We start from the raw sequence: 20,088 nt of genomic DNA on the forward strand, positions 1-20,088 counted from the left end.
TTGTTGAAGGAGTTACTTATTTTTTTTAAGGTGGGGTCAGCACCGCCAGAGCCGGTTGCTTTCCCTGCAGGGGTTCCCCAAATCCGTGAAAGAAGTGAGGATCCCTGCCCGCCTGGACCTTGGCATCGCCCTTGGGTGCAGCTGAGCCCTGGGACGGTGGGGTGAGGAAGGGGAGCAGGTCACCAGGGGGTCACCAGCGCACCCTCCTCGCTCCCAGCCTTCAAAGCAGAGGGAGGACAAGGTGAGTTGCCCCAGGGAGCTGCTGCCGAGCCGGAAGCGTTGGATGGTGAGAATGGAGTCAGGGAGAGGTGGGGTCCCGGTGGGATCACGCCAGGTCGATCCCCCAAAGCCTCCTTGTTCCTGGGATCCTGCAGTCCTGGAGGCCAGGCTGGATTTACGGGGGGTGGCGAGGGTGAGAAGGGATTAATTCTGCCCCCACCGCCTCCTCCTCCTCCGCCAGTGTCTAATCTCCGCTGCTGCTTCGAGGTCTGACCCTGCTCTGGTCGAGGACTGGGATAACCCTGGCTGAGCCGGGGAGGATCCACCCGGGGCTCCCGAAAACCAGGTAGTCAAAATTGCCCTTTTTTTGGATATCGTGTTTATTCCTCAGGATCGATGCGTTCATCTGAAGGGGTGGGGGGAGAGTTGGACGAGGGTGAGGGAGGCAGGACGGGATGTTCTGCCCTGCTGGCATGAGAGGGATGAGAATGAGGAGGGTTTGAGGTCCCTGTGCTCCCCTTGGGCGGGTGACATTTGACACTGAGGTGCCCCACTGAACCTACCCTTTAATATAAGTAATAATAACTCCTATAACTAATTAATAATTGCGCACTGTGTGAGGGAGGCTGGAGAGGGCTGGGAGCCCGGGGGGGCGGGCTGGGCCGGACCCCTGGGGGAGGGTCAGTGCCGGGGACGGGACACCCACTCGGGGTGTGGTGGGCTCGGGCCCGCCCCCACCTGCGCGGCCCCGCCCCGCTGCCCCCGGCCCCCCCGGCACCTGCTGCGGCCGCGGCTCCGGCCATGGGCGCGCTGCGGCGGGCGGCGCTGGCGCTGGCGGCGCTGCTGGGTGAGCCCCGCGGGACCCGGGGGGCTCCGGGGGGTCGGTACCGGGAGAGCACCCCGCGAGATGCGGGAGGACCGGGGGGTACCGGGCAGGGCGCGGGAGAGCTTTGGGGATGCACCAGGCAGGGTCCGGTGGTGCTGGCGGCTGCAGCCGGCGGGGCGCGGGGGAACCGGGGGGAAGCGCTCGGGACGCGGGGCAGCGCCGCGGGTACGGGGCAGGACGCGGGTCCGGGGCAGGACGCGGGTCCGGGGCAGGACGCGGGGGGACCGGGGAGCACCGTAGGCACGGGGCAGGACGCGGGTCCGGGGCAGGACGCGGGGAGACCGGGGGAGCTCCGCGGGTACGGGGCAGGACGCGGGGGGACCGGGGCAGCGCCCGGTGGGACTCGGGAAAAGCGGGGTGAACCGGGCAGGGCCAGGGAGAGCTTTTGGGAGGGCATCGGGCAGGACCCGGAGATACCAAGGGGATCACCGGGCAGGCTGTGGGAGCAGCCGGAGGCACCCAGGAAGAAACCCGGGAGCCCAACACCGCCGGGCAGGACCCTGAGAAGCTTTAGGGTGGCACCGAGGGCTGGGGTCACAGCACCCACCTGCCTGTGTGCCCCCAGTCCCCTACCTCAGCAGGCAGCTTGGCAGGGGGGGAGAGGGGGGAAAGATCCACCCCGCTCCCCTTTTAGGAGTGCCCAGAAATCTGAGTCATCCCAGGAAAAGCCATTTGTACCTTGGAGCTGCCAAACAGCCACTTCCAGCACCCCCAAACCCGAAGCACCCCCGTATGGGGACCCGCCAGGGACTCCAATGTGAGTGAGCACAGTTCACCTCCCTGCGTGGCATTGGGCAGGAAAAATCCATTTCTTTTCCCTTGTTTACTGGTGCTCCACAGCCATCCCAGCTGGTTTTGAGGTGAAGGGTCTCAACCCTTCTCTGTCCATGGCGTTTTCCCTTCTTCTGCCCTTAATTTCCCACCCTATTTGAGTTTTCTTGGAACTGCCATGGTTGCTCCTAAAGGAAACATCCTTTGGCGTTCCCAGCAAAGGAGAGGCCTTTGGAGAAAGGAAACGGCCCCAGAAACAATGGCAGCAGCATTTCCTTCCAGCAGAACACTGGGTGGGGGTCCTGGAGCCGCCACTTGTTCCTCCTTGAAGGTTTTCTTCCTTGATAAAAGTTAATGAAAGTGTGTTGGTATGACGTGTAGGGGTAACTCAGCCCTTAAATCCCACCAGGGCGTTCCTTTGCCGCATCCCAGTGGTATTTTTTGCATGGAATCATGATGGATTCCCACAAGAAAAATCACACTTGAGCCCTGGGATGTGACATCACAGGCACTCAGCTCAAAAATGCAGGGAAAAGACCCTTCGGAAGCCCAAGTGTGTGTTTTTCCTTTAGTTTTGCTTTCAAGCAATCCTTCCTCATCCCGTGGGATCCTCATGAGATTGTGATGGGGAAAAGCAAAATGAGGGATGTTTGCCATCCCTGTTCTCTTCCCAGTCCTTATCCCATCCCATCCCTGATCCCAACCCCAATCCCTTCCTCAATCCCATTCCAATCTCACCCCCTGCCCATCCCATCTCCATCCCAACCATCTCCGCCTCTCTCCCACACCAGGGGTGAGGCACGTTTCCATCTATAGCCAAGTCACATAGGATTATTTAATTTTTTTTCCCCAAATTTGGTCTCTCTGGAGGATATGGCACTTTCTGCCCCCCCCCGCCCCCGGGGTCGTGAGAAATGCCTCTGTGGATTTTCCCAACGGACTCTGCTCCACAGCCCGGCATGTCCTATCTGCCCGTTTATAAATAGTCAAAGTTAAGGGAAGAAAAGGGAAAAAAATCCCCAAAAATAATTAAAAAAAAAAAAAGAAAGCGACTGGCTGCGTTGCAGTGCCGAGATGCTCCTTGACCTTTTTCCAAGCTTTTTCAAGGGTCCCTTTTCCGGCCAGATTCCCGCTGTGTATTTTAAATCCCAAGCTTGATCTTTTGGGATTTAATTTGGGTCTGGGTTTCACATGACTCCAGCGCCTTAATCCTATCAAGTAGGGTCATCAAACCCCAACCGCCTCCGGGATTTAATTCCCCATACAGTTAATGGTTTAGAGATTTGGGGAGAGGGCTGGAGGGGGAGTTTGCTTTTTTGGGGGTTCAGGCTGTGCCAGAGCCAGGAAACAGCTTTTTTTTTAAGGGGGGTGAAATGATGCAATTTTAGATGAGGATTGGGTGATTGATATCAGCACAGGGATTAATGTTAAGATTGCAGGGATTTAAAAGTGATTTTTTTCCATAGGGAAAAAATTCAAAGGGAAATTTGAAGCAGTTTTTTATTTTTTGTCGTGGGAAAATTTAAAGTATTTTGGAATGCTAAATTCGAAGGTATTTATTCCATAGGAGAAAAAGATTATAGCTATTTTAAAAGGTAAATTTAAGTCTATTCTGCCTTTCCATATGCAAAAAATCCCAGCAGATGGGCTGGGGCGGGGGGAAAACACCCGGGCAGGTGTTTAGCTCAGGGCAGCTGGATAAAAATCCAGGTTTTGAGCCCAAAGAGCAGGCGGGAGGGGCTGAGGGCCCCCGGCCCCCCCGGATACGTATGAGCACCGCGAGCGGCTTAATTTTTTCGATCTGGTTAAAGCATTAGAGGATTTGGAGCGTCGAGGTGGCCAAAGCCAGAGCTGTGCCAGGGGGCTCAGTCCCGTGCCTGCAGCTCCAGACCCAGCTCCACCAGCCTTTTTTAGGGTCACTTCTGTCTGAGGTGAGGAATTTGGGTGAATTCTGCAAGAAAAAAGGGGATTTGGGGGAGCTGGCAGCTTTCAGATCTGGATCCATCTCCCTCTCCCCATGCCGGAGGGGAGATGATGGAGCCGGGATCTCCTGGTGCCACGGGCGATTTAAGGATGACAGAGCAAAACTGCAGCCCCAGAGCACAATTAGCATCATTAACGTGGTCATCATTAGGTTTCAGAGTTAACACTCCCTGGTTTGCAGCTTTGAGGCGCACGGGGCTCTTTTAATGCCTTGGGGTGTGACGGGAAACCTCTGGCTGGTGCCAGAACAACTTTTCCCTCTCTGGAGCCTGGATTTCCCCAGGAATCCCCAGCACCCTTTGGCCCAGCACCTTTTTTGTGCCCAAAAAATCATGCTGATGGATAAGGTAGGATGAAAAACCTGGATTTTCCCAGCTGTTCGGGATGCACAGGGGTGTAGAAGCTGTGGAGTAATTTATCAATGCCATCTGCATCATTAATGAACTATATTATTACTAATATTTATTAGTATTATCATCATTATACTTATTAATCACTCTTTTATAACTAATATCACTATAATCACAATTGGTATTATAACTATTACAACTGTTACAATTATTTTTATTAAATTACAATTCTAATTATTCTACAAGGTCTGTTACCTGTTATCTCTAATATTTCTAACAGAAATTACAATACAATTATTGAATATAATCTATTTTCTTCTCGATTATCCCAGTTTAACACACTTTTATAATAATGGAGGATCTGGGCTGAAAACACCTGGATTTTCCCAGCTATTGGGAATGCAGGGAGGTTTAGGGGCTCTGCCATCTGCATAATTAATGAACTGTATGATTTTGATGACCAGTATTATTAGTAATAGTATTATTAGTATTATACTTATTATCTGTATTATAATTATTATGACTGTTATCGTTATTGTATTGGAATCATTGTTATAATTATTATAATCACTATTACCATTATTATTATTATCATTATTAATATCACTTTTATCATTATCATTCCCACTTTTATAATTATTATTCTCACTTTGATCATTACTCACATTATTCTGAGCACTATTATCACTCTCACATCCCCACTATTATCCCTATTCTTACAAAAATATACCTATATTTATAACTATTATAAATTATATGTTCTCGATGATCTATTTTGTTCTGGAAATTCCAATTTAATGAGTCGCCATTCCATATTTCTTTCCACTTTCTCTAAATTTAATACAATTATCTGTATAATTACATATAAGTACGTTATAATTACCATTATTTTTCCATACTGTCTATTGGATCTGATACCATGGCTCTGTATAATTAATAAATAATAGTATCAATGATTTGGGACCTGCTGGCGCCTCCAGGATCTCCCTCCCCCAAACCCTCCAGGATTTAAAGGTTTATGTTCTTAGCCTGGGTGAGCTATTTTTACGCATCCTCACCAGACTGGGCCTTATTTCTCCCGGTTTTTCACCAGAGAAAGGAAATTTAATTATTTTTTTTTAATTCCTGAGAAGACTTATCAGCCTGAGCAGAGTTTCCTGCCTGGAGCTGGAAGGCTCCGTCCGGAAATGGCACCAATGCCTTGCCAGGAGGGGGGATGAACGGATGCAGGAGGAGGCTAAAAATACCCCCCAGCGCCTTGTTTTCCTCTTCCCACCCTGGAAAAATCCAATTAAAACCTCTGAGCTCTTAGGGAAAAGTGCGAGGTTATCGAAAGCTCCTGAAATCCTTCAAACCCAGGGGTTTTTCCCCTCAAACTGAGGATTTGGGATGAGGGCTGAGCATCATCCTTTCCCCCCTGCATCCCAATGTGAAGCATCCCTGGGGCAGTGGCAGGAGCAGCCGGGGTCATGGATCAATGGGCGGATGCAGGGATGGAGCCGCTGGGATGCAGGGCCTCGGTGATGTTCCCCCAGGAAAAACAAACCAACCCCAGCACAAACTCAGCCTTGCCCGAACCGATTCATTTTCTGGCTGAGCCTTCGGGGCAAGGCTGGGGAATGATCTTCCCCCAGGAGCTGAGCATCCCTCTCCTGTCCGTGGTACCCACTCTGACCCCAGCGCCTCCTCCCAGAGGGGCTTGGGGGGATGCTGGGATGCAGGGGACATGGTGGCAGGGGATTGGGATGGGATATTTGGGGTCAAATGAGGTGTGGCACCAGAGGGAGCCACGCATGGATTATCCCAATTTAATGCTGGCAGCAAGAAGTGGGGATACTGGGATGCTGGGGAGGGCTTGTGGGGTGCATATGGGGGAGCCCTACAAATCAATCCAGTGGGATCTGGTGCAGCATCATGGGGGGCTGGGAGTACCCCAGCACTGAGCTAAGGGGGTGTCTGCCTGCTGGAGGTGGCTGTCTCCAGGGAGGGGGGAGTTGGGCCTCAGGAATTCCCAAGCTGAGTGTGGAGCGGAAGCTGGACTGGGAGGGAGCAGCAATGTCCTGCATCCTCCAGAGCAGGCGGAAAGCCCTTCCTGTGGCAGGGAAGGAGGCAGAACGTTCTCCCGGCCCAGCTTCCTGGCGATAACCCGGGATTGTCGGTTTTGTCTTGGGAACAGGGTTTTTTCTCACAGTCTGTGAGGTTTTGTGTAGAAGTAGCACCTGGGGTTGAGTCATTTCCCGGTTTCTTCCCTCTCCCATGGGCAGGTGTCTCCTTGGCTGTGCTGGAGGTGCACGTGGGGACGAGCTTGGTGCTCTCCGTGGAGGGGCAGCAGGCGGTGCTGCCTGCCTGGTACACCAGCCACTCCCAGAACAAGCCCTACGTCATCTGGATGCTGAACAAGAATACTGGGCCCTTCCAGGTGAGAAGAGGGCAGGGGCTGCAGGAGGGAGGGAGCCCAGCTGGGAGGTGACCGTGGAGGGGGTGCTGGTGGTGCCCATGATGGGGGAAGATTATGGTGCCAACCATGGGGTAGTGGCCACAGCGCCCATGGTGGAAGGATGCCCATGATGGGGAGGTAGCTGTGATGGAGGGAAGCTCATGGTGCCCACCATGTGATGCTCATGATGGGATGAAGCTCTTGGTGCCAGTGTGGGGAAGGTGCCCATGAGTGGGGGAACCTGATGGTGGCTGACAATGGGTAAGTGTCCAGGGCAAGGACATGCTGCCCATGTGGGGAGATGCCCACAGTGGGGAGAAGCTCATGGCGGGGATGTGCCATGGGGAGATGCCTGTGGTTCCCACAGTGGGGACATGCTTGTGGTGCCCATGGTGGAGAGTTGGCTCACGATGGGGTGAAGTTCATGGTGCCCACCATGGGGAGGTGACCACCATGGGTGCTCATGATGAGGACATATTCATGGTGCCATCCCCATATCCATGGGGAGCTCCTTGTAGTGCCGGTGATGGGATGGTGTCCGTGATGGGTGAAGCTCATGGTGCCCACCATGGGGGTTGCCCTTCATGGAGGAAGCTCATGGTGATGTGTAGATGCCCACAATGAGGTCATGCCTACAGTGCCTGCAGCAGGGAGGTGCTTGTGGTTCCCAGAGTGGGGAGAGACACAAGGTGGAGAGAGATCCAAGATGGGGAGATGCCAGTACAGGGAGGTGTTTGTGGTGTCCACAGTGGGGAGATGGTGGTGGTCCTCATGATCAGGAGGTGCCCACGGTGGGGAGGTGCTCATAGTGCCCATGAGGGGAGATGCCCACACTGGGGACATGCCCAGGGTGCCTGCAATAGGGAGGTGCTCACGATGGGGAGTTACCCATGATGGGGAAATACCCTTGGAGGATGCTCATGGTGCCTACAATGGGAAAATGCCACCAATGGGGGCAGCACTTGTGGTGCCCCTGATGGGGAGATGCTCGTGATGGGACAGTTGCTCATGGTGCCCGTGCCAGGGATATTTGTGCCTGTGGTGGGGAGCTGCCTGCAGTTCCCATGTCCATGATGCTCAGGGGAGGTAAGGCTGGAGGGGGCTTAAGCTGAACCACTGGTCTATGAAATTTGGGATTTGGGGGGTTTTTCTCTCCAGCAACACCTTCCAGAAGTGAAAGCATGTGAGGTTTTTTCCTGTGCAGATCCTGTCATACCTGGACGGGGTGGTAAAGGTGGAGGAGACGGATCTGAAGCCTCGCATGGGGTTCCTGTACCCCATCCACAGCCACAACATCTCGGTGTTCATCAATGCCACCCGGGAGCAAGACTCGGGTCAGTACATGTGCTCCGTCAACGTGGTGGATGACACATTGGACAAGAACATCGGCATCATCAACCTCACCGTCCTGGGTAAGGCTCCCCCAGTCACCCTGGCTCCCCTGGACCTCCCCATGGTGCCCGTGTGGGACTAACGTCAGTGCCCACAGTGCCGCCGGCCGCCCCCACCTGCCAACTGCACGGCAGCGCCGTCGTGGGGGCCAACGTCACCTTGAGCTGCTCCTCCAAGAAGGGGAAGCCCTCGCCCCTGTACCAGTGGCAGCGCGAGCCGCCCACCCTGCAGGTCTTCTTTCCTCCTGCCCAGGGTAAGTTGGCACCAGTGTGGGGTGGGTGGGTGGGCTGGAATATCCTGAGGAGATTCAGCCAAGGGATTCTTTGGCTTCATCCCCTTAACCACTTCTTGCACGAGGAGGTGGAGGGTTTAGGAGTGGCTCTGAGGCAGCACCCAAATTTCTCCCCTGCAGACCGGGCCAAGGGCACCCTCAAGCTGACCAACCTCTCCCTGGAAATGTCAGGGGTCTACGTCTGCAGGGCTGAAAACCAAGCGGGTTCTAAGAACTGCAGCATTGTCCTGGAGGTACACTCATGTGAGTACGTGTCCATAGGGTCGGGGAGGGGACACAGTCCCCATGAGGTCCCTGTGGGAATAAGGGAGTGAGGGAATCTCTGTCTCTCTCTGGCAGCAAGCACCAAAGCACTCATTGCCGGCGCCGTGCTGGGCTCCCTGGGGGCCCTTGCCACCATCATCTTCTTTGCCCAGAAGGTCGTCGGCTACAGGAGGAAAAAACGTGACAACCAGGAGGAGGGAGCCAATGAGATCAAGTGAGGAGCTCTTCCTGTGGAGGGGGTTCAAATCATCATCAGGTTTCAGGGTTAATGGATGAGGAGAGCGTTTCTACCTCTGGCCCGTCATTTCTCAGGTTCAGAGTTAATAGTGGGGAAGAGTTCTTGATCTCTGGCCAGTCACCAATATGCTCCAGAGGTAGCAATCAGGAAGGAAGTTTCCACCTCTGGCCAGTTGTGGCTTCAGAGTTAACGAGGGCATTTTCCACCTCGGTTTTCCCCTTTCCCTTTTGTCCCTCTCTTTGTGGATCCAGGATGCCTGCACAACCCCATTGCTGAGGTAGAGTACACTGGGGTGGGGAATGGAAGGGTTCCCAGAGCTGATCCCTCTGATGCTCTCCCCTCTTGGCAGGGAAGATGCTGTGGCACCCAAAACCCCGTCGTGGGCAAGGAGGCCGGCTTCAGACACCATGTCCAAAACCAGCACGCTGTCCTCCATCGCCGGCACCCGGCAAGCCTACGGGGCCAGAGCCCCCTCCGACACCGCCTCCATCCTCACCAGCACCGGCAGCTACCGGGGCCCCCCGCCCCGGGCAGGGGGGCGGCCCCCCAGCCTCTCACCCCCTGCCGTTAACGGGACCTCCCGGCGCCGCCAGGACCCGGCCGCCGCTCCCGTGGGGTCGTTGCCCCCCTCCAGCCTGGCACGAGCAGGTGCCGTTCCTGTCATGGTGCCAGCGCAGAGCCGAGCTGGCTCCTTGGTGTGAGCACCCTCCCAAAAAACAGGGGTGCCCGTAGCCAGCCCACCCCACTCCCCGGTTCCTGGGGTGGTTTTGTCCCTTTTTGGGGTTTCCTTTTCTTTTTAACAGATGCCTCGAGCAGCTGGACTCATCATGGGCGTGTTTAATGGGTGCAGAGGCTCTCTGGGTTTGGAGGGACCGAGCCTCCCCATAAATATCACCCCCCAAACCAGCCCCAGCCCTGCCTCAGCGGGATCCCCTTATTATTATTTTTTTTCTATATCTATATATCAGGTGAAATGAGGGATTTTTCATAAAAGAGCATTAAAAGGTGGGGGGGGGGTGGGTGACAGGGACACACACACACACACACTTTTTTTTAGGGGTTTTCTGATTAAAAGCTGCTGCGCTGCGCAGCACCGGCGCTTTGGGTGAGTTTGTGCAGATTTCGAGGTGGGGAGGGATGTCCCACGACCTTCTGGGTGATGTCATAGGGCAGGGTGATGTCACAGGGCACCAGCCAGGGTCCTCAGGGCGAGGTGACATCATGATGCACATGTTGTCACACCCCGTGACCGTGATGTCACACCCTGTGTCAGGAGGTATGACGCCACAGCGAGTGTGTGACATCACAGCACCTGACTGATGCCTGTGTGATGCCATGCAGGCATGTCACATGTCCATCAGGGGTGTCACATGTGCCTGCATGATGTCACACCCACAGCCACGCCTAGTAGTGACATCACACACAGCAGAATGACGTCACTCCAGCCATCACACACATCTGTATGGTGACACACAGTGATGTCACACACACCTGCATGGTGTCACACATCCAGCAGTGACATTATACACACCTGTATGGTGTCACAGCACTACTGGACAGTAGTGACATCACCACCCATCTCAAGCCAGCACCTCACAAGTCATCTCCCCCCCACGAGCGATGTCACACCACACCCTGTGCCCCAGTGTGATGTCACGCCAGCTGTCACACGCTTGGCAGTGATGTCACACGTGCCTGTAGGATGTCACACATACACATGGGAGATCACTGCTGGGCACCACCTGCCCCTCACCCCTCCCACCCCTGCCCGCTGTGACCTCACCGCTCTGCCGGTGACACCAAAAGGCACCGAGGACAGGCCGGGGCTCTGGCAGGGGTGTTTATTGGGGTGGGGGGTGTCTGGGGTGGGTGGGGGCAGCCAGGGACAGGGGCAGGGCCTGGCTGTGGGGGGACCCCGGGGGATGCATGCTGGGGGCAGGGGGTGAAGCGGGGGCTCCTGGGCCTTGGCGGGCGGCGGCGGGAGGGGGTCGGTGGCGAGGGGTTTCCGGTGAGCAGCTGGTGGCCCCTGCAAGCAAGGAGAGAGCAAGTGGTCAGCCTGGGCCTGGCCCTGCCTGTACCCTGCACCCTGAGCCTTGCCTGTACCCTGTGCCTGCCTGCACCCTGTGCCCCATCTGTACCCTTCGCCCTGTGCCCTACCTGTTCCCTGAACCCCGAGCCTTGTTTGTACCTCTGCCCTGTCTGCACCTTTAGTGCTCTCTGCACTCTGTGCCTGCCTGCACCCTGCACCCTGCCTGTACCCTGCACCCTGCCTGTACCCTGTGCTCTGACTGCACCTTGAGCACTGTCTGCACCCTGTGCCCTGACTGCACCCTGCCAGTGCCCTGCCTACACCCTGCCTGTACCTTGTTTGCACCCTGTGCCCTGCACCCTGCTCACGTGCTGCTCCTGCAGCCTGCACCCTCTCCATGCCCTCCCCTGCCCACACCCTGCCCGTGCCCTACTTGCAGCCCGCCCACACCCTGCCTGCACCCTTGTCCTGCCTCCATTGCTGCCCACACTCTGCCCTCACTCAGCCCAGGAACCTGGGGGGGACCCCTGCCTGCACCCCCCTAGGCAGAGCACTGTGGCAGAAGGAGGGGAACCTGGCTCCCCTGATGCCAACCTGCTCAGCCCCTCCAACAAGGCATCCCAAAAGAACCTCTGGGCCCTAAGAAGCTACACAGCACTTGCACTTTGCAGCTGTCTCCCTACTGCAGGCCTGTGACATCCTCACTGCAGCCCCAGTGCAGCCCCAGTGCATCCTCACTCAATCCTCACTGCAGCCCCATTGCATCCCCACTGCTTCCCACTGCATCTTCAGTTCATTCCCATTGCATCCTCACTGCATCCCCACTGCAGCCTCACTGTCTTTCCACACTGTCCCCACTGGATCTTCACAAAATCCCCACTGCATCCTCGGTTCATTCTCATCCCAGCCCCACTGAATTCCCTCTCCATCCTCAGTGCCTGCTCACTGCATTTTCACTGAATCTCCAGTGCATTCTCACTGCATCCCCATTGCTTCCCCACCACATCTCAGTTCTGTTCACACTGTACCCTCAGTTCATCCTCACTGTCCCAGCTGAGTTCCAGTTCCATCCCCACTGCATCCACAGTTCCTTCCCACTGCAGCCTTATTGAACTCCCACTGCATCCTCACTGCATCCTTCTCTTCGCACCGCATTCCCGCTGCATCTCCAGCTGATCCCCGCTGTATCTTCACTAAATCTCCATGGCATTCCCAATCCATCCCAGCTGCCTCTCCACCAGCCCCGCCACACTCACGCGGCCGAGCCGGCAGCGCCCTCCCCGCCGCTAACCCCGAGCCAGCCCCGCCGGTACCTGGGGCCGCCCCGCGCTCACGGCACCGGCGGGGCACAGGGCACGGCCCGGGCACGGCGCAGCCGCCACCGGGGCTCCGATGCCACGCGGCCTCGGCACCGTGGGCGCTTTTTAAATTTACCTTTTCCTGCCAGGAGACTGTGACACAGGCTTTTAAAAATAGCATGTGCTGAGGCGAGGCGCTCAGGGTGGTGTTGCTAAGGGAGAGATTCAATCCAAATCTAGGGCTGCGCCTTCCCATCCTACTTCCCATCCTTCCCAACTACTACGGCGCGCACCCAAAATTAGGGCAAGGCAGGGGCTGCCTGCCTGTGTGTTTCCATCTCCTGGGAGGAAAAACCCTTCTCCACCCTGAACCAGTGCGGGGCAGGTTGCTCCATCCCAAATCTGCTCAGGGAAGGATGCTCCATCCCAAATCTGCTCAGGGAAGGATGCTCCATCCCAATTCTGCTCAGGGAAGGATGCTCCATCCCAAATCTGCTCAGGGTAGGATGCTCCATCCCAAATCTGGATAGGGAAGGATGCTCCATCCCAAATCAGCTTGGGGAAGGATGCTCCATCCCAAATCAAAGGACACTCAGAGCAGCATCCTTATAGAAATGACCCAGTTTTGGGGGGAAGAAGCGGGATTTGGGATGTACCTAGTCGCCGTTGCGGAGGTCGCCGCCGCGGGTGCTGTTGGCGCACTCGGCGTCCTTGGTTTTCCGATCAATCTCACCCCCTTTGATCTTCTTGCGGGTCATATGGCCACGGAAACTAGCCTGGATCTTGGCAGCTGCCGCGTTGGCATCAGGGTCGTCCAAAGGGATGTCCAGGATGTCCTCGTCCAGCTTTGTGCAGGCTCCCTCCTGATGGTGGCAACGGCAGCGTTACCGCTGGTGGGACCTCAAGCAGCGCAGCCCCTCCCCGAATGAATCCATTCAGGAAGGTCTTAAATGAGCCCCTGCTCTAAAAATTAGATGGAGGGCTGCTAAAAACTAGGTTTAGTCATTAAAAATTAGGCTCCTTGGCTAAAAATGAGGGGTTTTGCTAAAAATCAGGGTCCCTTGCAGATGTCTTGGGGAAATGGCAACCAAAGCTGCAGGCAGGGGAAGGTGCTTCACCTCCTGCTCATCTCTAAATCCTACCCTGGACCACACAGGTGCAGGAAGCCAGACTCCAGCCAGGGTTATGGTGCAGGGAGAGGAGAATCCATGGGAGCAGAGGATGGATTCTGGGAGGTATTTTTGGCATGGGCTGGGGGCTATCCTGCACAAAATGAGCTGGTCTTGCCTCAGTTTCCCCTTCCCTCGTAGCCTGTTGCATCCTCCTGCATCCTTCCTCAGGGCTTTGGTTGAAAACACCAGGAAATTTGGGGAAGGAGTGATGCCAGAAGGGAGGAAAAGCCCCACCAAGGACAAATCACTGTAACCCGTTCCCCTCTTGCCACATCCCACCAGAGCAGTTGGACTCAGCACCAAGTTCAACAGCAAAAAAAACAAAAAAAAACCAACCTGGGAAAATGAAATGAGGTGGAAATGAGCTGGCATTGGATGATCCAGTGCCAGCAGCTGTGGGGGTGAAGCCTTTGTGTTGCCCCACAAGCACTTGAAAAGACTTAAAGGAGTTTTGGGGGGTTTATTTGGAAGCTGCAGATCTGGGGGGGAGGAAGCTCATCCCGTTGGAGCGTGCCACAGCTGCACAAAGTTGCTCGGATTGTTTTACCATTGTGAAAGGTGAGGACGGGTCCAAGGTGGAAATGATATGTCCAAGGTGGAAATGATATGTCCAGGGTGGAAATGATATGTCCAGGGTGGAAATGTTACAGCCAGGGCTGGAAATCCTATAGCCAGGGGAGAAATCCTATAGCCAGGGGAAGGAAATCCTATATCTAGGTAAGAAAGCCTATATTCAGGAGAGAAATCCTATATATGCAGAAGTGGGAGAGAACAACCTATACCCAGGGGAGAAATCCTATATACAGGTAGGAGAAACATATATCCAGATAAGAAATACTATATCTGCAGAAGGGAATCCTATAGTCAAGGGAGAAAACCTATACAAGGAGCATATCCTATATCCAGGCAAGAAATCCTATATCCAAGAGAGAAATCCTATATTAGGAGAGAGGAAATCCTATACCCAGGGGAGAAATACCATATACAGGTGGAGGAAATCTATCTATGCGGGGGCATTTCCTATATGCAGGGGATAAATCCTATATTCAGGGAAGAAATCCTACATACAGGTGGTAGAAGCCTATATCCTAGTTGAGAAATCCTGTAAGATTAGGTATATAGGTAGGAAAAACATATATTCAGGAGAAAAAATCCTATATCCAGGGGAGACATCCTATATTCAGGGGAAAAACCCAATAAACAGGGGGCCATATCCTATATCAACAGGAGAAATCCTACATCCAGTGGAAAAACACCATATCCATGGATTGAAAACCTCTATGCAGCTGATGAAAACTTGTATCTAGGGAAGAAATCCTATATTCAGAAGGAAAAATCCTACATATGAGGGGAAAGTCCTATACATAGGGGAGAAATCCCATATGCAGGCAGGATAAATCCTATATCCAGGGTGGGCTTTGCCACTCCGGAGGTGCCCAGGAGGAGAAATGGGGGCTTTTCCTTGTGCTGCTGTCTTAGCGGGAGGGGGAAAACAGGGGGGAAAAGTGGGAAAAGGGCAAAAAAAAAAGAGGGGGGAAAGGGGGAGGAAAAGGAGGAAAGGGGCAGGAAAAGTCAGGGGATCCGGGAGAAAGGGGAAAAGGATGCGGTTTTCTCTCCAAGCCGGCTGGTGGCCAGGAGGGAGGGGAGCTCACCCTCGGGTGAGGGGCGAGGGGTGCAACCCCAGTTAAGCCCTTTACCCACACGCAACCCCCCCATCCCACCTGTAGAGCAATGGTGCGGTGTGGGGAAGAAAAAGCCGAATAAAAGCTGGATTCGAGCGCAGGGGGGTTTTCCTCAGTGGGCTGCAGGGTGCAGGATGCTGGCCACGCTGTGGCCCCGGTGGGATGGCTTCCGAACTGCTGTGAGGCAGCAGTGGGGACGAAGGACCTGGGGGCTGCAGCAGCGCTCGGGGGTCGCGGAGTTGGTTGAGCTCGTGGTGGGTGCAGCACCCACCGCACCCCCCGCCCCCACCACCCCAAACCCCCCGGCCGCCCCCAGCCCAGGGCGAGCAGAATGGGTTAAAGGCAGGAGCGGGTGCTGGGGGGATCGAGGGAAGGGGGACCTACATTGCAGCAGTCCATGGCGGAGGGCGGGTGGGCGGCCAGCGGCGGGCGAGGGGCTCCGGCAGGATCTCGCTTCCCCGGCAGCTCTCCCGGCGCAGGTGGCAAGTTGAGCGGAGCCGCTTGCCTACGTAATGCGCTTTCCTCCGGGCGAGCCTATCAGCCCGACACCCCTGCCAGGCTTTTGGGGGGGAAGGAGGGGTGCCTTATTTTTTTTTTCCTCCCTTTCTCCTCTTTTTTTTTTTTTTAATTTTTTTTTATTTTCCCTCCTCCAATTTTATTTCACAGCCTCCAACTCCCTCCTAACATTTAAAGGAGCCGGCAGCTCGCCTTGGAGTTTCGTGGAACACAACATCACATGCAGAGGATGCGAGCCAAGATGTGATGAGCCTTGCCTTCGGCGTGGAGGGTTTTTTGGGGGGTAAAGCTCTAGCAACTGGGGGTGATGGGTTCATTTTTGGGGGGATACACGACCCACAGTGATGCTGGAGGCAGATTTTGCCCCCCTGGTTGACTTGCATGGTGGGGGGAGAACCCTTCTTGACCTACTTAGGACTTGGTCCTGAAGAAGGGTGAGGATGAGGATGGTGAGGGTGAAGATGATGAGGAAGGGTGGGCATGGTGGGACACAGGGTCCCACTGAGCATCCGCAGAACCCCAGGGGTGATGTGCCCAGCTGCAGGCTCCAAGCAGAGGAGTGGGCTCCACTTCTGGAGTCTGGGGGTCCATTCTCCATTCACAGGAGCATCTGACCCCCCCACATTTGGGGTGTTCTCCAAGCAGACCTGCAGTCCCAGCCGCTTTCACAGCCCTTGGTGCTCCCTGCAGACCCTGCTGCCGCCCCTGGACCATACCGAGGTGCTGGGACCAGCAGGGTGAGCTGGGGCACCCCGGGAAACAGGAGGGACCCCCCGGGCAATGCGGGGGGCTGCAGCCCCCCCATCGCCTGCCTCGCTCGCCTCTAATCCGGGTTTGGGAGTTGCTAAGCAACTGCATAAGTCGCCCGTGGGCTCTGCGCCTAAGCTGCTCCAGCCAGCCCCCAAAACACAGTGTGGCCCCCCCAAGGCGGGCACCAGCACCCCCCAACCCCTCTGCACAGTCAGGCCCCACTGGCTCTCCCTGGCCAAGTTTGCTCACAGGGTCATCCTGCTTGGGGGCCTGGTGGCACTGACCTTTCTCTTTGCCACCACCACCACCACCACCATCATCATCATCACCATCATCCCCGTTAGCATCTCTGTCCCACTGACATCACTGTTTCTGGCACTGGAACAGACACTGTCCCCACTGGTGCTACCAGCCCTGTCCCCATCCCTGACCTCATCCCCATCACCTCCACCACCTTCTCCATCCCTACCATTGTCCCTTTCCCCATCTCTGTCACCATCCCTGTCATGATCCCCATCCCACTTGTCCCCATCCTCTCCAAAATGCCAATTCCTGCCCCCATTCCCAGCTTCAACCCTATCATCTCTGTCCCCATCCCCATCATCACCCTCCTCCCTGGCCCTGCCCCCTGCCATATCACCAACCTTGTTCCCATTCCCATCCCATCTCCACCTCTCTCTCCAAGGCCACTCCTGCTGGGTGCAGGTGGTGGCACCTCTTGTCCCCTGACACCTCAGCTCCCCATCCCACTCCACCCCATTCCAGGCACATCCCACAAGTGCCACCTCCCTCAACTGCTTCACCCACACTTGGAGGTTGAGGGGGGTCACCAATGCTCCAGCACCAGCCAGGCACCCAAATTCCCCCTTGGGAAATGCTCCTAAGCATCCCTCAAATTCCGCTGTGAGCCACTGGCACCCAGCTCTCCCCACTGGAGCCACTTTTCCACCATCACTTCTTCCCACCAGCACAACAGAGGTGGGGAGGGGGGGATGGGAATAGCTCTGCTCCAGAAAACCCCGCTCCAGCTTCCAGGAGAAGCCTTGGCAGCTCTGCTGAGATTTTTCATAGGAAGAGATCCTTTTCCCTGGATTTTAGACCCTCCAGATCCATCACTGCCTGCTCCAGTGAGAGAAGACTGGGTGTTTCGGGCAAGTTAAGTGGGATGGGATTTTGGGGCAATTCATGCGTCATGGATCTGAGAAGAGCCCCAAAATTAGGATTAGTCCCTCAATTAGCCCCCAAAAACTGCTCCATCCGTGGCACCCGGGTCCTGGCACAGCCGCCGAGCGCCGCCGTCTCCCGCAGGCTGTGGCTGCGGAGGAGGGACGCGAAATGCCAGAACATTTCTAATCATTAATGGCGGGTTTTGAACCTGTTCCAGGCTCCGCATTTTTCCTCCCTGGACCCCTTCATCTGGAAGATGATTTTTCAGGTGCTCCAGAACCTCCAAAATTCGGATTCCAAGGAGACAACTCAGATTTTGCAAAGGGAGAAGGGGAAGTGCATCTGGCAAGACCTGCTGAGAACATCCCGCCGTCGTGGTTTGAGATGGTGGCACCGAGGTGTTAAAAAAATCCTTTAAAAAAGGGGAAAAAAACCCTTAAAAGAAAAGGGAATTGGAATGATGCCCTGGGCGGGCAGTGTTGCCGGCAGCAGGAGCCGGCAGCCGGCGAGGCGGTGCTGGAGGGAGGGTCAAGGCGTAGCTGGTTGGCATCAGCCCCGGCACGGGGTCCCCGCCAGCTTTTTCTCCCCATCCCTCCTTCCTGTTTTTCCCGGGGGAGCCGCTGTCATGCCCCATGCCGTGGGCGAGCACCACATATGGCGATGGAAAACAGGAAAGAGGGGTAAAAACGGGGTGAGTATGGATGGGGGGGTTCAGTCCTCTCTGAAAATAGAGCAGCCAGCTTCGACGCAGACCTCACTTTTTGGGGGGGATTTTGAAACCACTATGTGTGGGAAAATAATGGATTTCACAGGTAGGAATAGGACTGGGGGGCCATTGAGTGCACCCCAAAATTCTGTGGAGGTATCTCATGGAGGAGCTTATGGAGGGGGGTAGGAGAGGAGCAATGTCACATCATTCCTTCACGCTGGGATGTTATGAAGTTTCTACCAACCTCCAGGGATGCAGGGGCCTAAATATAGAGGCTAAAAATATCATCCAGTGCTCAGCTTAGCCCCAAAACCAGGATTTTTCGGGGAGAAATCTCAGGTGATCGGCGCTAATAACGGCGGGGACCTCGTTAATAAAGTTCCTCATTAAAACAGCACCGCAGGGGTGGGATGGGAGTGCAGCACCCACCCACGGGAAAAGGGCAGGAGCCAGGGGAGGACCAAGGGGGTTTTTTTAGATTTAGGGTTGGACAGTGGGAAATGGGGGATTTGGGGCAAGTGCTGTGATTGCATCTCCAGAGAGGTGCCCCAGTTCATAAGGGTAATAGGGACACGCTCCCCTTTGGCTCCCCTCCACACATTTTGGGGCGGAATCACGGTGATCCAGAGCTGTGTGTGCTACCTGCTCCCCCTGGTGCTGCCTGCTCTACCTCTGTGTCCTTGGCCTCCTTCAGGTCCCAGAGGAAAGAAGAAAATTTAGATGATGTGGCACAAAGGTGGCAGGGACAGGGTGGGAGCAGGGACCCAGTGCAGCTTTTGGCACCTCAGATTCTCTGGAGGGGCCTGGAGTGGAAGGCAGCCTACCTGGGAAGGAGGCCAGGTGAGATGGTCGTCCTCCAGCATGGCTCCCCACGCCACCGGGTCAGTGCCACCAGCTGGGGAAGGAGGAGGCTTGATGCCACACACAGTGGGCACCTGGTACCACGGGTGATGGGCACATGGGGCAGGCACAACATCCTGGGTGATGGCACAAACGGAAGGCCTGATGGCCATGGGATGGTGGGCATTTGGGACAGGCACAAGGCCATGGGCAATGGACACAAGGGGAAGGTTTGATGCCCTGGGTGATGGGCACAGAGAAGAGGCCTGATGCTGTAGATGGTGGGCACATGGGGCAGGACTGACACCCTGGGCAAGGGACACGTGGGGCAGCCCTGGTCAGACAGAGCAAGCTGGGCAGCCAATGCAGCATGGGGCAGGTGGTGGCACTGCGAGGGTGGGTGCTGGGCAAGGCCACTCACCCTCTCTCTGCTCCAGCAGCTTTTGGAAGTGCTGAGCTGCAAAGGCCACCACGTTGGTGGGCTGTTCCCGCAGCACTTCCCGCGCCAGCCCCTCCAGCAGGTTCCGGAAGCCGGCGGGCACTCTCATGTTGGTGTTGGAGTAGGCGATGGACATGGTCGCTTCTCCTGGACGCCCTGAAGCGGCACAGCCCGGGATTAACCACAGCCCGCAGTGGCCGGTGCCAACGGGCAGCGCCGGGACTCGAACCCGAGGCCGAACGTCTGGGGGGGCCAGAGCCGCCGTTAGGGGGCGACACGCGCCCTGCCCGCTGCGCATGCGCGCTGCCGCCTCTCGCTGCGCGCGCGCGGCCCCGGCCTGGGTGGGGTGAGCGGGCAGGGGGGGCCCGGCTTCCGTCCCACGGTGTGCCCCGCCTCCCGTCCCCCGGTGTGCCCCGGCTCCCGTCCCACGGTGTGCCCCGGCTCCCCTCCCGCAGCCCCGCAACCCTCGGCCCTGCGCTCCCAGCCTTTCCCCTCGGCCTCTCCCGGCAGACGCGCACCGGGCCGCGCCGGCGCCTCAGGCCGTGGTGCGGACGCCGTCGCTTGGCAACCGCCCCCCTCATGGGCGGTGCGTGCACAGGCCACACCCCGCGCTGGGCCCGCCTGCGGGGCGGGCCGGGGCTACCGGGGGCCACC

The 20,088-nt window shown here is 56.2% G+C and overlaps 3 protein-coding genes across 9 annotated transcripts; 1 reads left to right on the forward strand and 2 right to left on the reverse strand.

Moving 5' to 3' along the window:
• Positions 1–3: 3 nt before the first annotated feature.
• Positions 4–9,568, forward strand: ESAM (endothelial cell adhesion molecule). 4 transcript variants are annotated; one of them, XM_063417853.1, is made up of 8 exons: positions 4–241; positions 461–565; positions 6,474–6,628; positions 7,851–8,058; positions 8,136–8,291; positions 8,451–8,573; positions 8,670–8,808; positions 9,182–9,568. In XM_063417853.1, the coding sequence occupies exons 3-8, from the start codon at positions 6,599–6,601 to the stop codon at positions 9,531–9,533; spliced, it is 1,008 nt and encodes a 335-aa protein (XP_063273923.1). In that variant the 5' UTR covers positions 4–241; positions 461–565; positions 6,474–6,598; the 3' UTR covers positions 9,534–9,568. The 4 variants fall into 4 exon arrangements, with proteins under 4 accessions (XP_063273923.1, XP_063273924.1, XP_063273922.1 ...); XM_063417854.1 differs by lacking the exon at positions 461–565; XM_063417852.1 differs by lacking the exons at positions 4–241; positions 461–565 and adding an exon at positions 941–1,066.
• Positions 9,569–9,615: 47 nt separating this feature from the next.
• On the reverse strand, positions 9,616–15,530 carry NRGN (neurogranin). Its single transcript, XM_063417864.1, has 3 exons — positions 15,398–15,530; positions 12,816–13,022; positions 9,616–10,858 (listed from the first exon to the last, which is right to left on the reverse strand). The coding sequence occupies exons 1-2, from the start codon at positions 15,410–15,412 to the stop codon at positions 12,816–12,818; spliced, it is 222 nt and encodes a 73-aa protein (XP_063273934.1). The 5' UTR covers positions 15,413–15,530; the 3' UTR covers positions 9,616–10,858.
• Positions 15,436–20,088, reverse strand: SPA17 (sperm autoantigenic protein 17). Of its 4 annotated transcripts, none has more exons than XM_063417860.1 (4): positions 19,953–20,088; positions 19,417–19,590; positions 18,980–19,050; positions 17,477–17,858 (listed from the first exon to the last, which is right to left on the reverse strand). In XM_063417860.1, the coding sequence occupies exons 2-4, from the start codon at positions 19,568–19,570 to the stop codon at positions 17,514–17,516; spliced, it is 570 nt and encodes a 189-aa protein (XP_063273930.1). In that variant the 5' UTR covers positions 19,571–19,590; positions 19,953–20,088; the 3' UTR covers positions 17,477–17,513. The 4 variants fall into 4 exon arrangements, with proteins under 4 accessions (XP_063273933.1, XP_063273930.1, XP_063273931.1 ...); XM_063417861.1 differs by having other exon boundaries at positions 19,899–19,973; XM_063417863.1 differs by lacking the exons at positions 17,477–17,858; positions 19,953–20,088 and adding an exon at positions 15,436–15,572 and having other exon boundaries at positions 19,417–19,890.

This window comes from Prinia subflava, chromosome 22 (genome assembly GCF_021018805.1).
Source record: "Prinia subflava isolate CZ2003 ecotype Zambia chromosome 22, Cam_Psub_1.2, whole genome shotgun sequence".
Classification (NCBI taxonomy): Eukaryota; Metazoa; Chordata; class Aves; order Passeriformes; family Cisticolidae; genus Prinia; species Prinia subflava.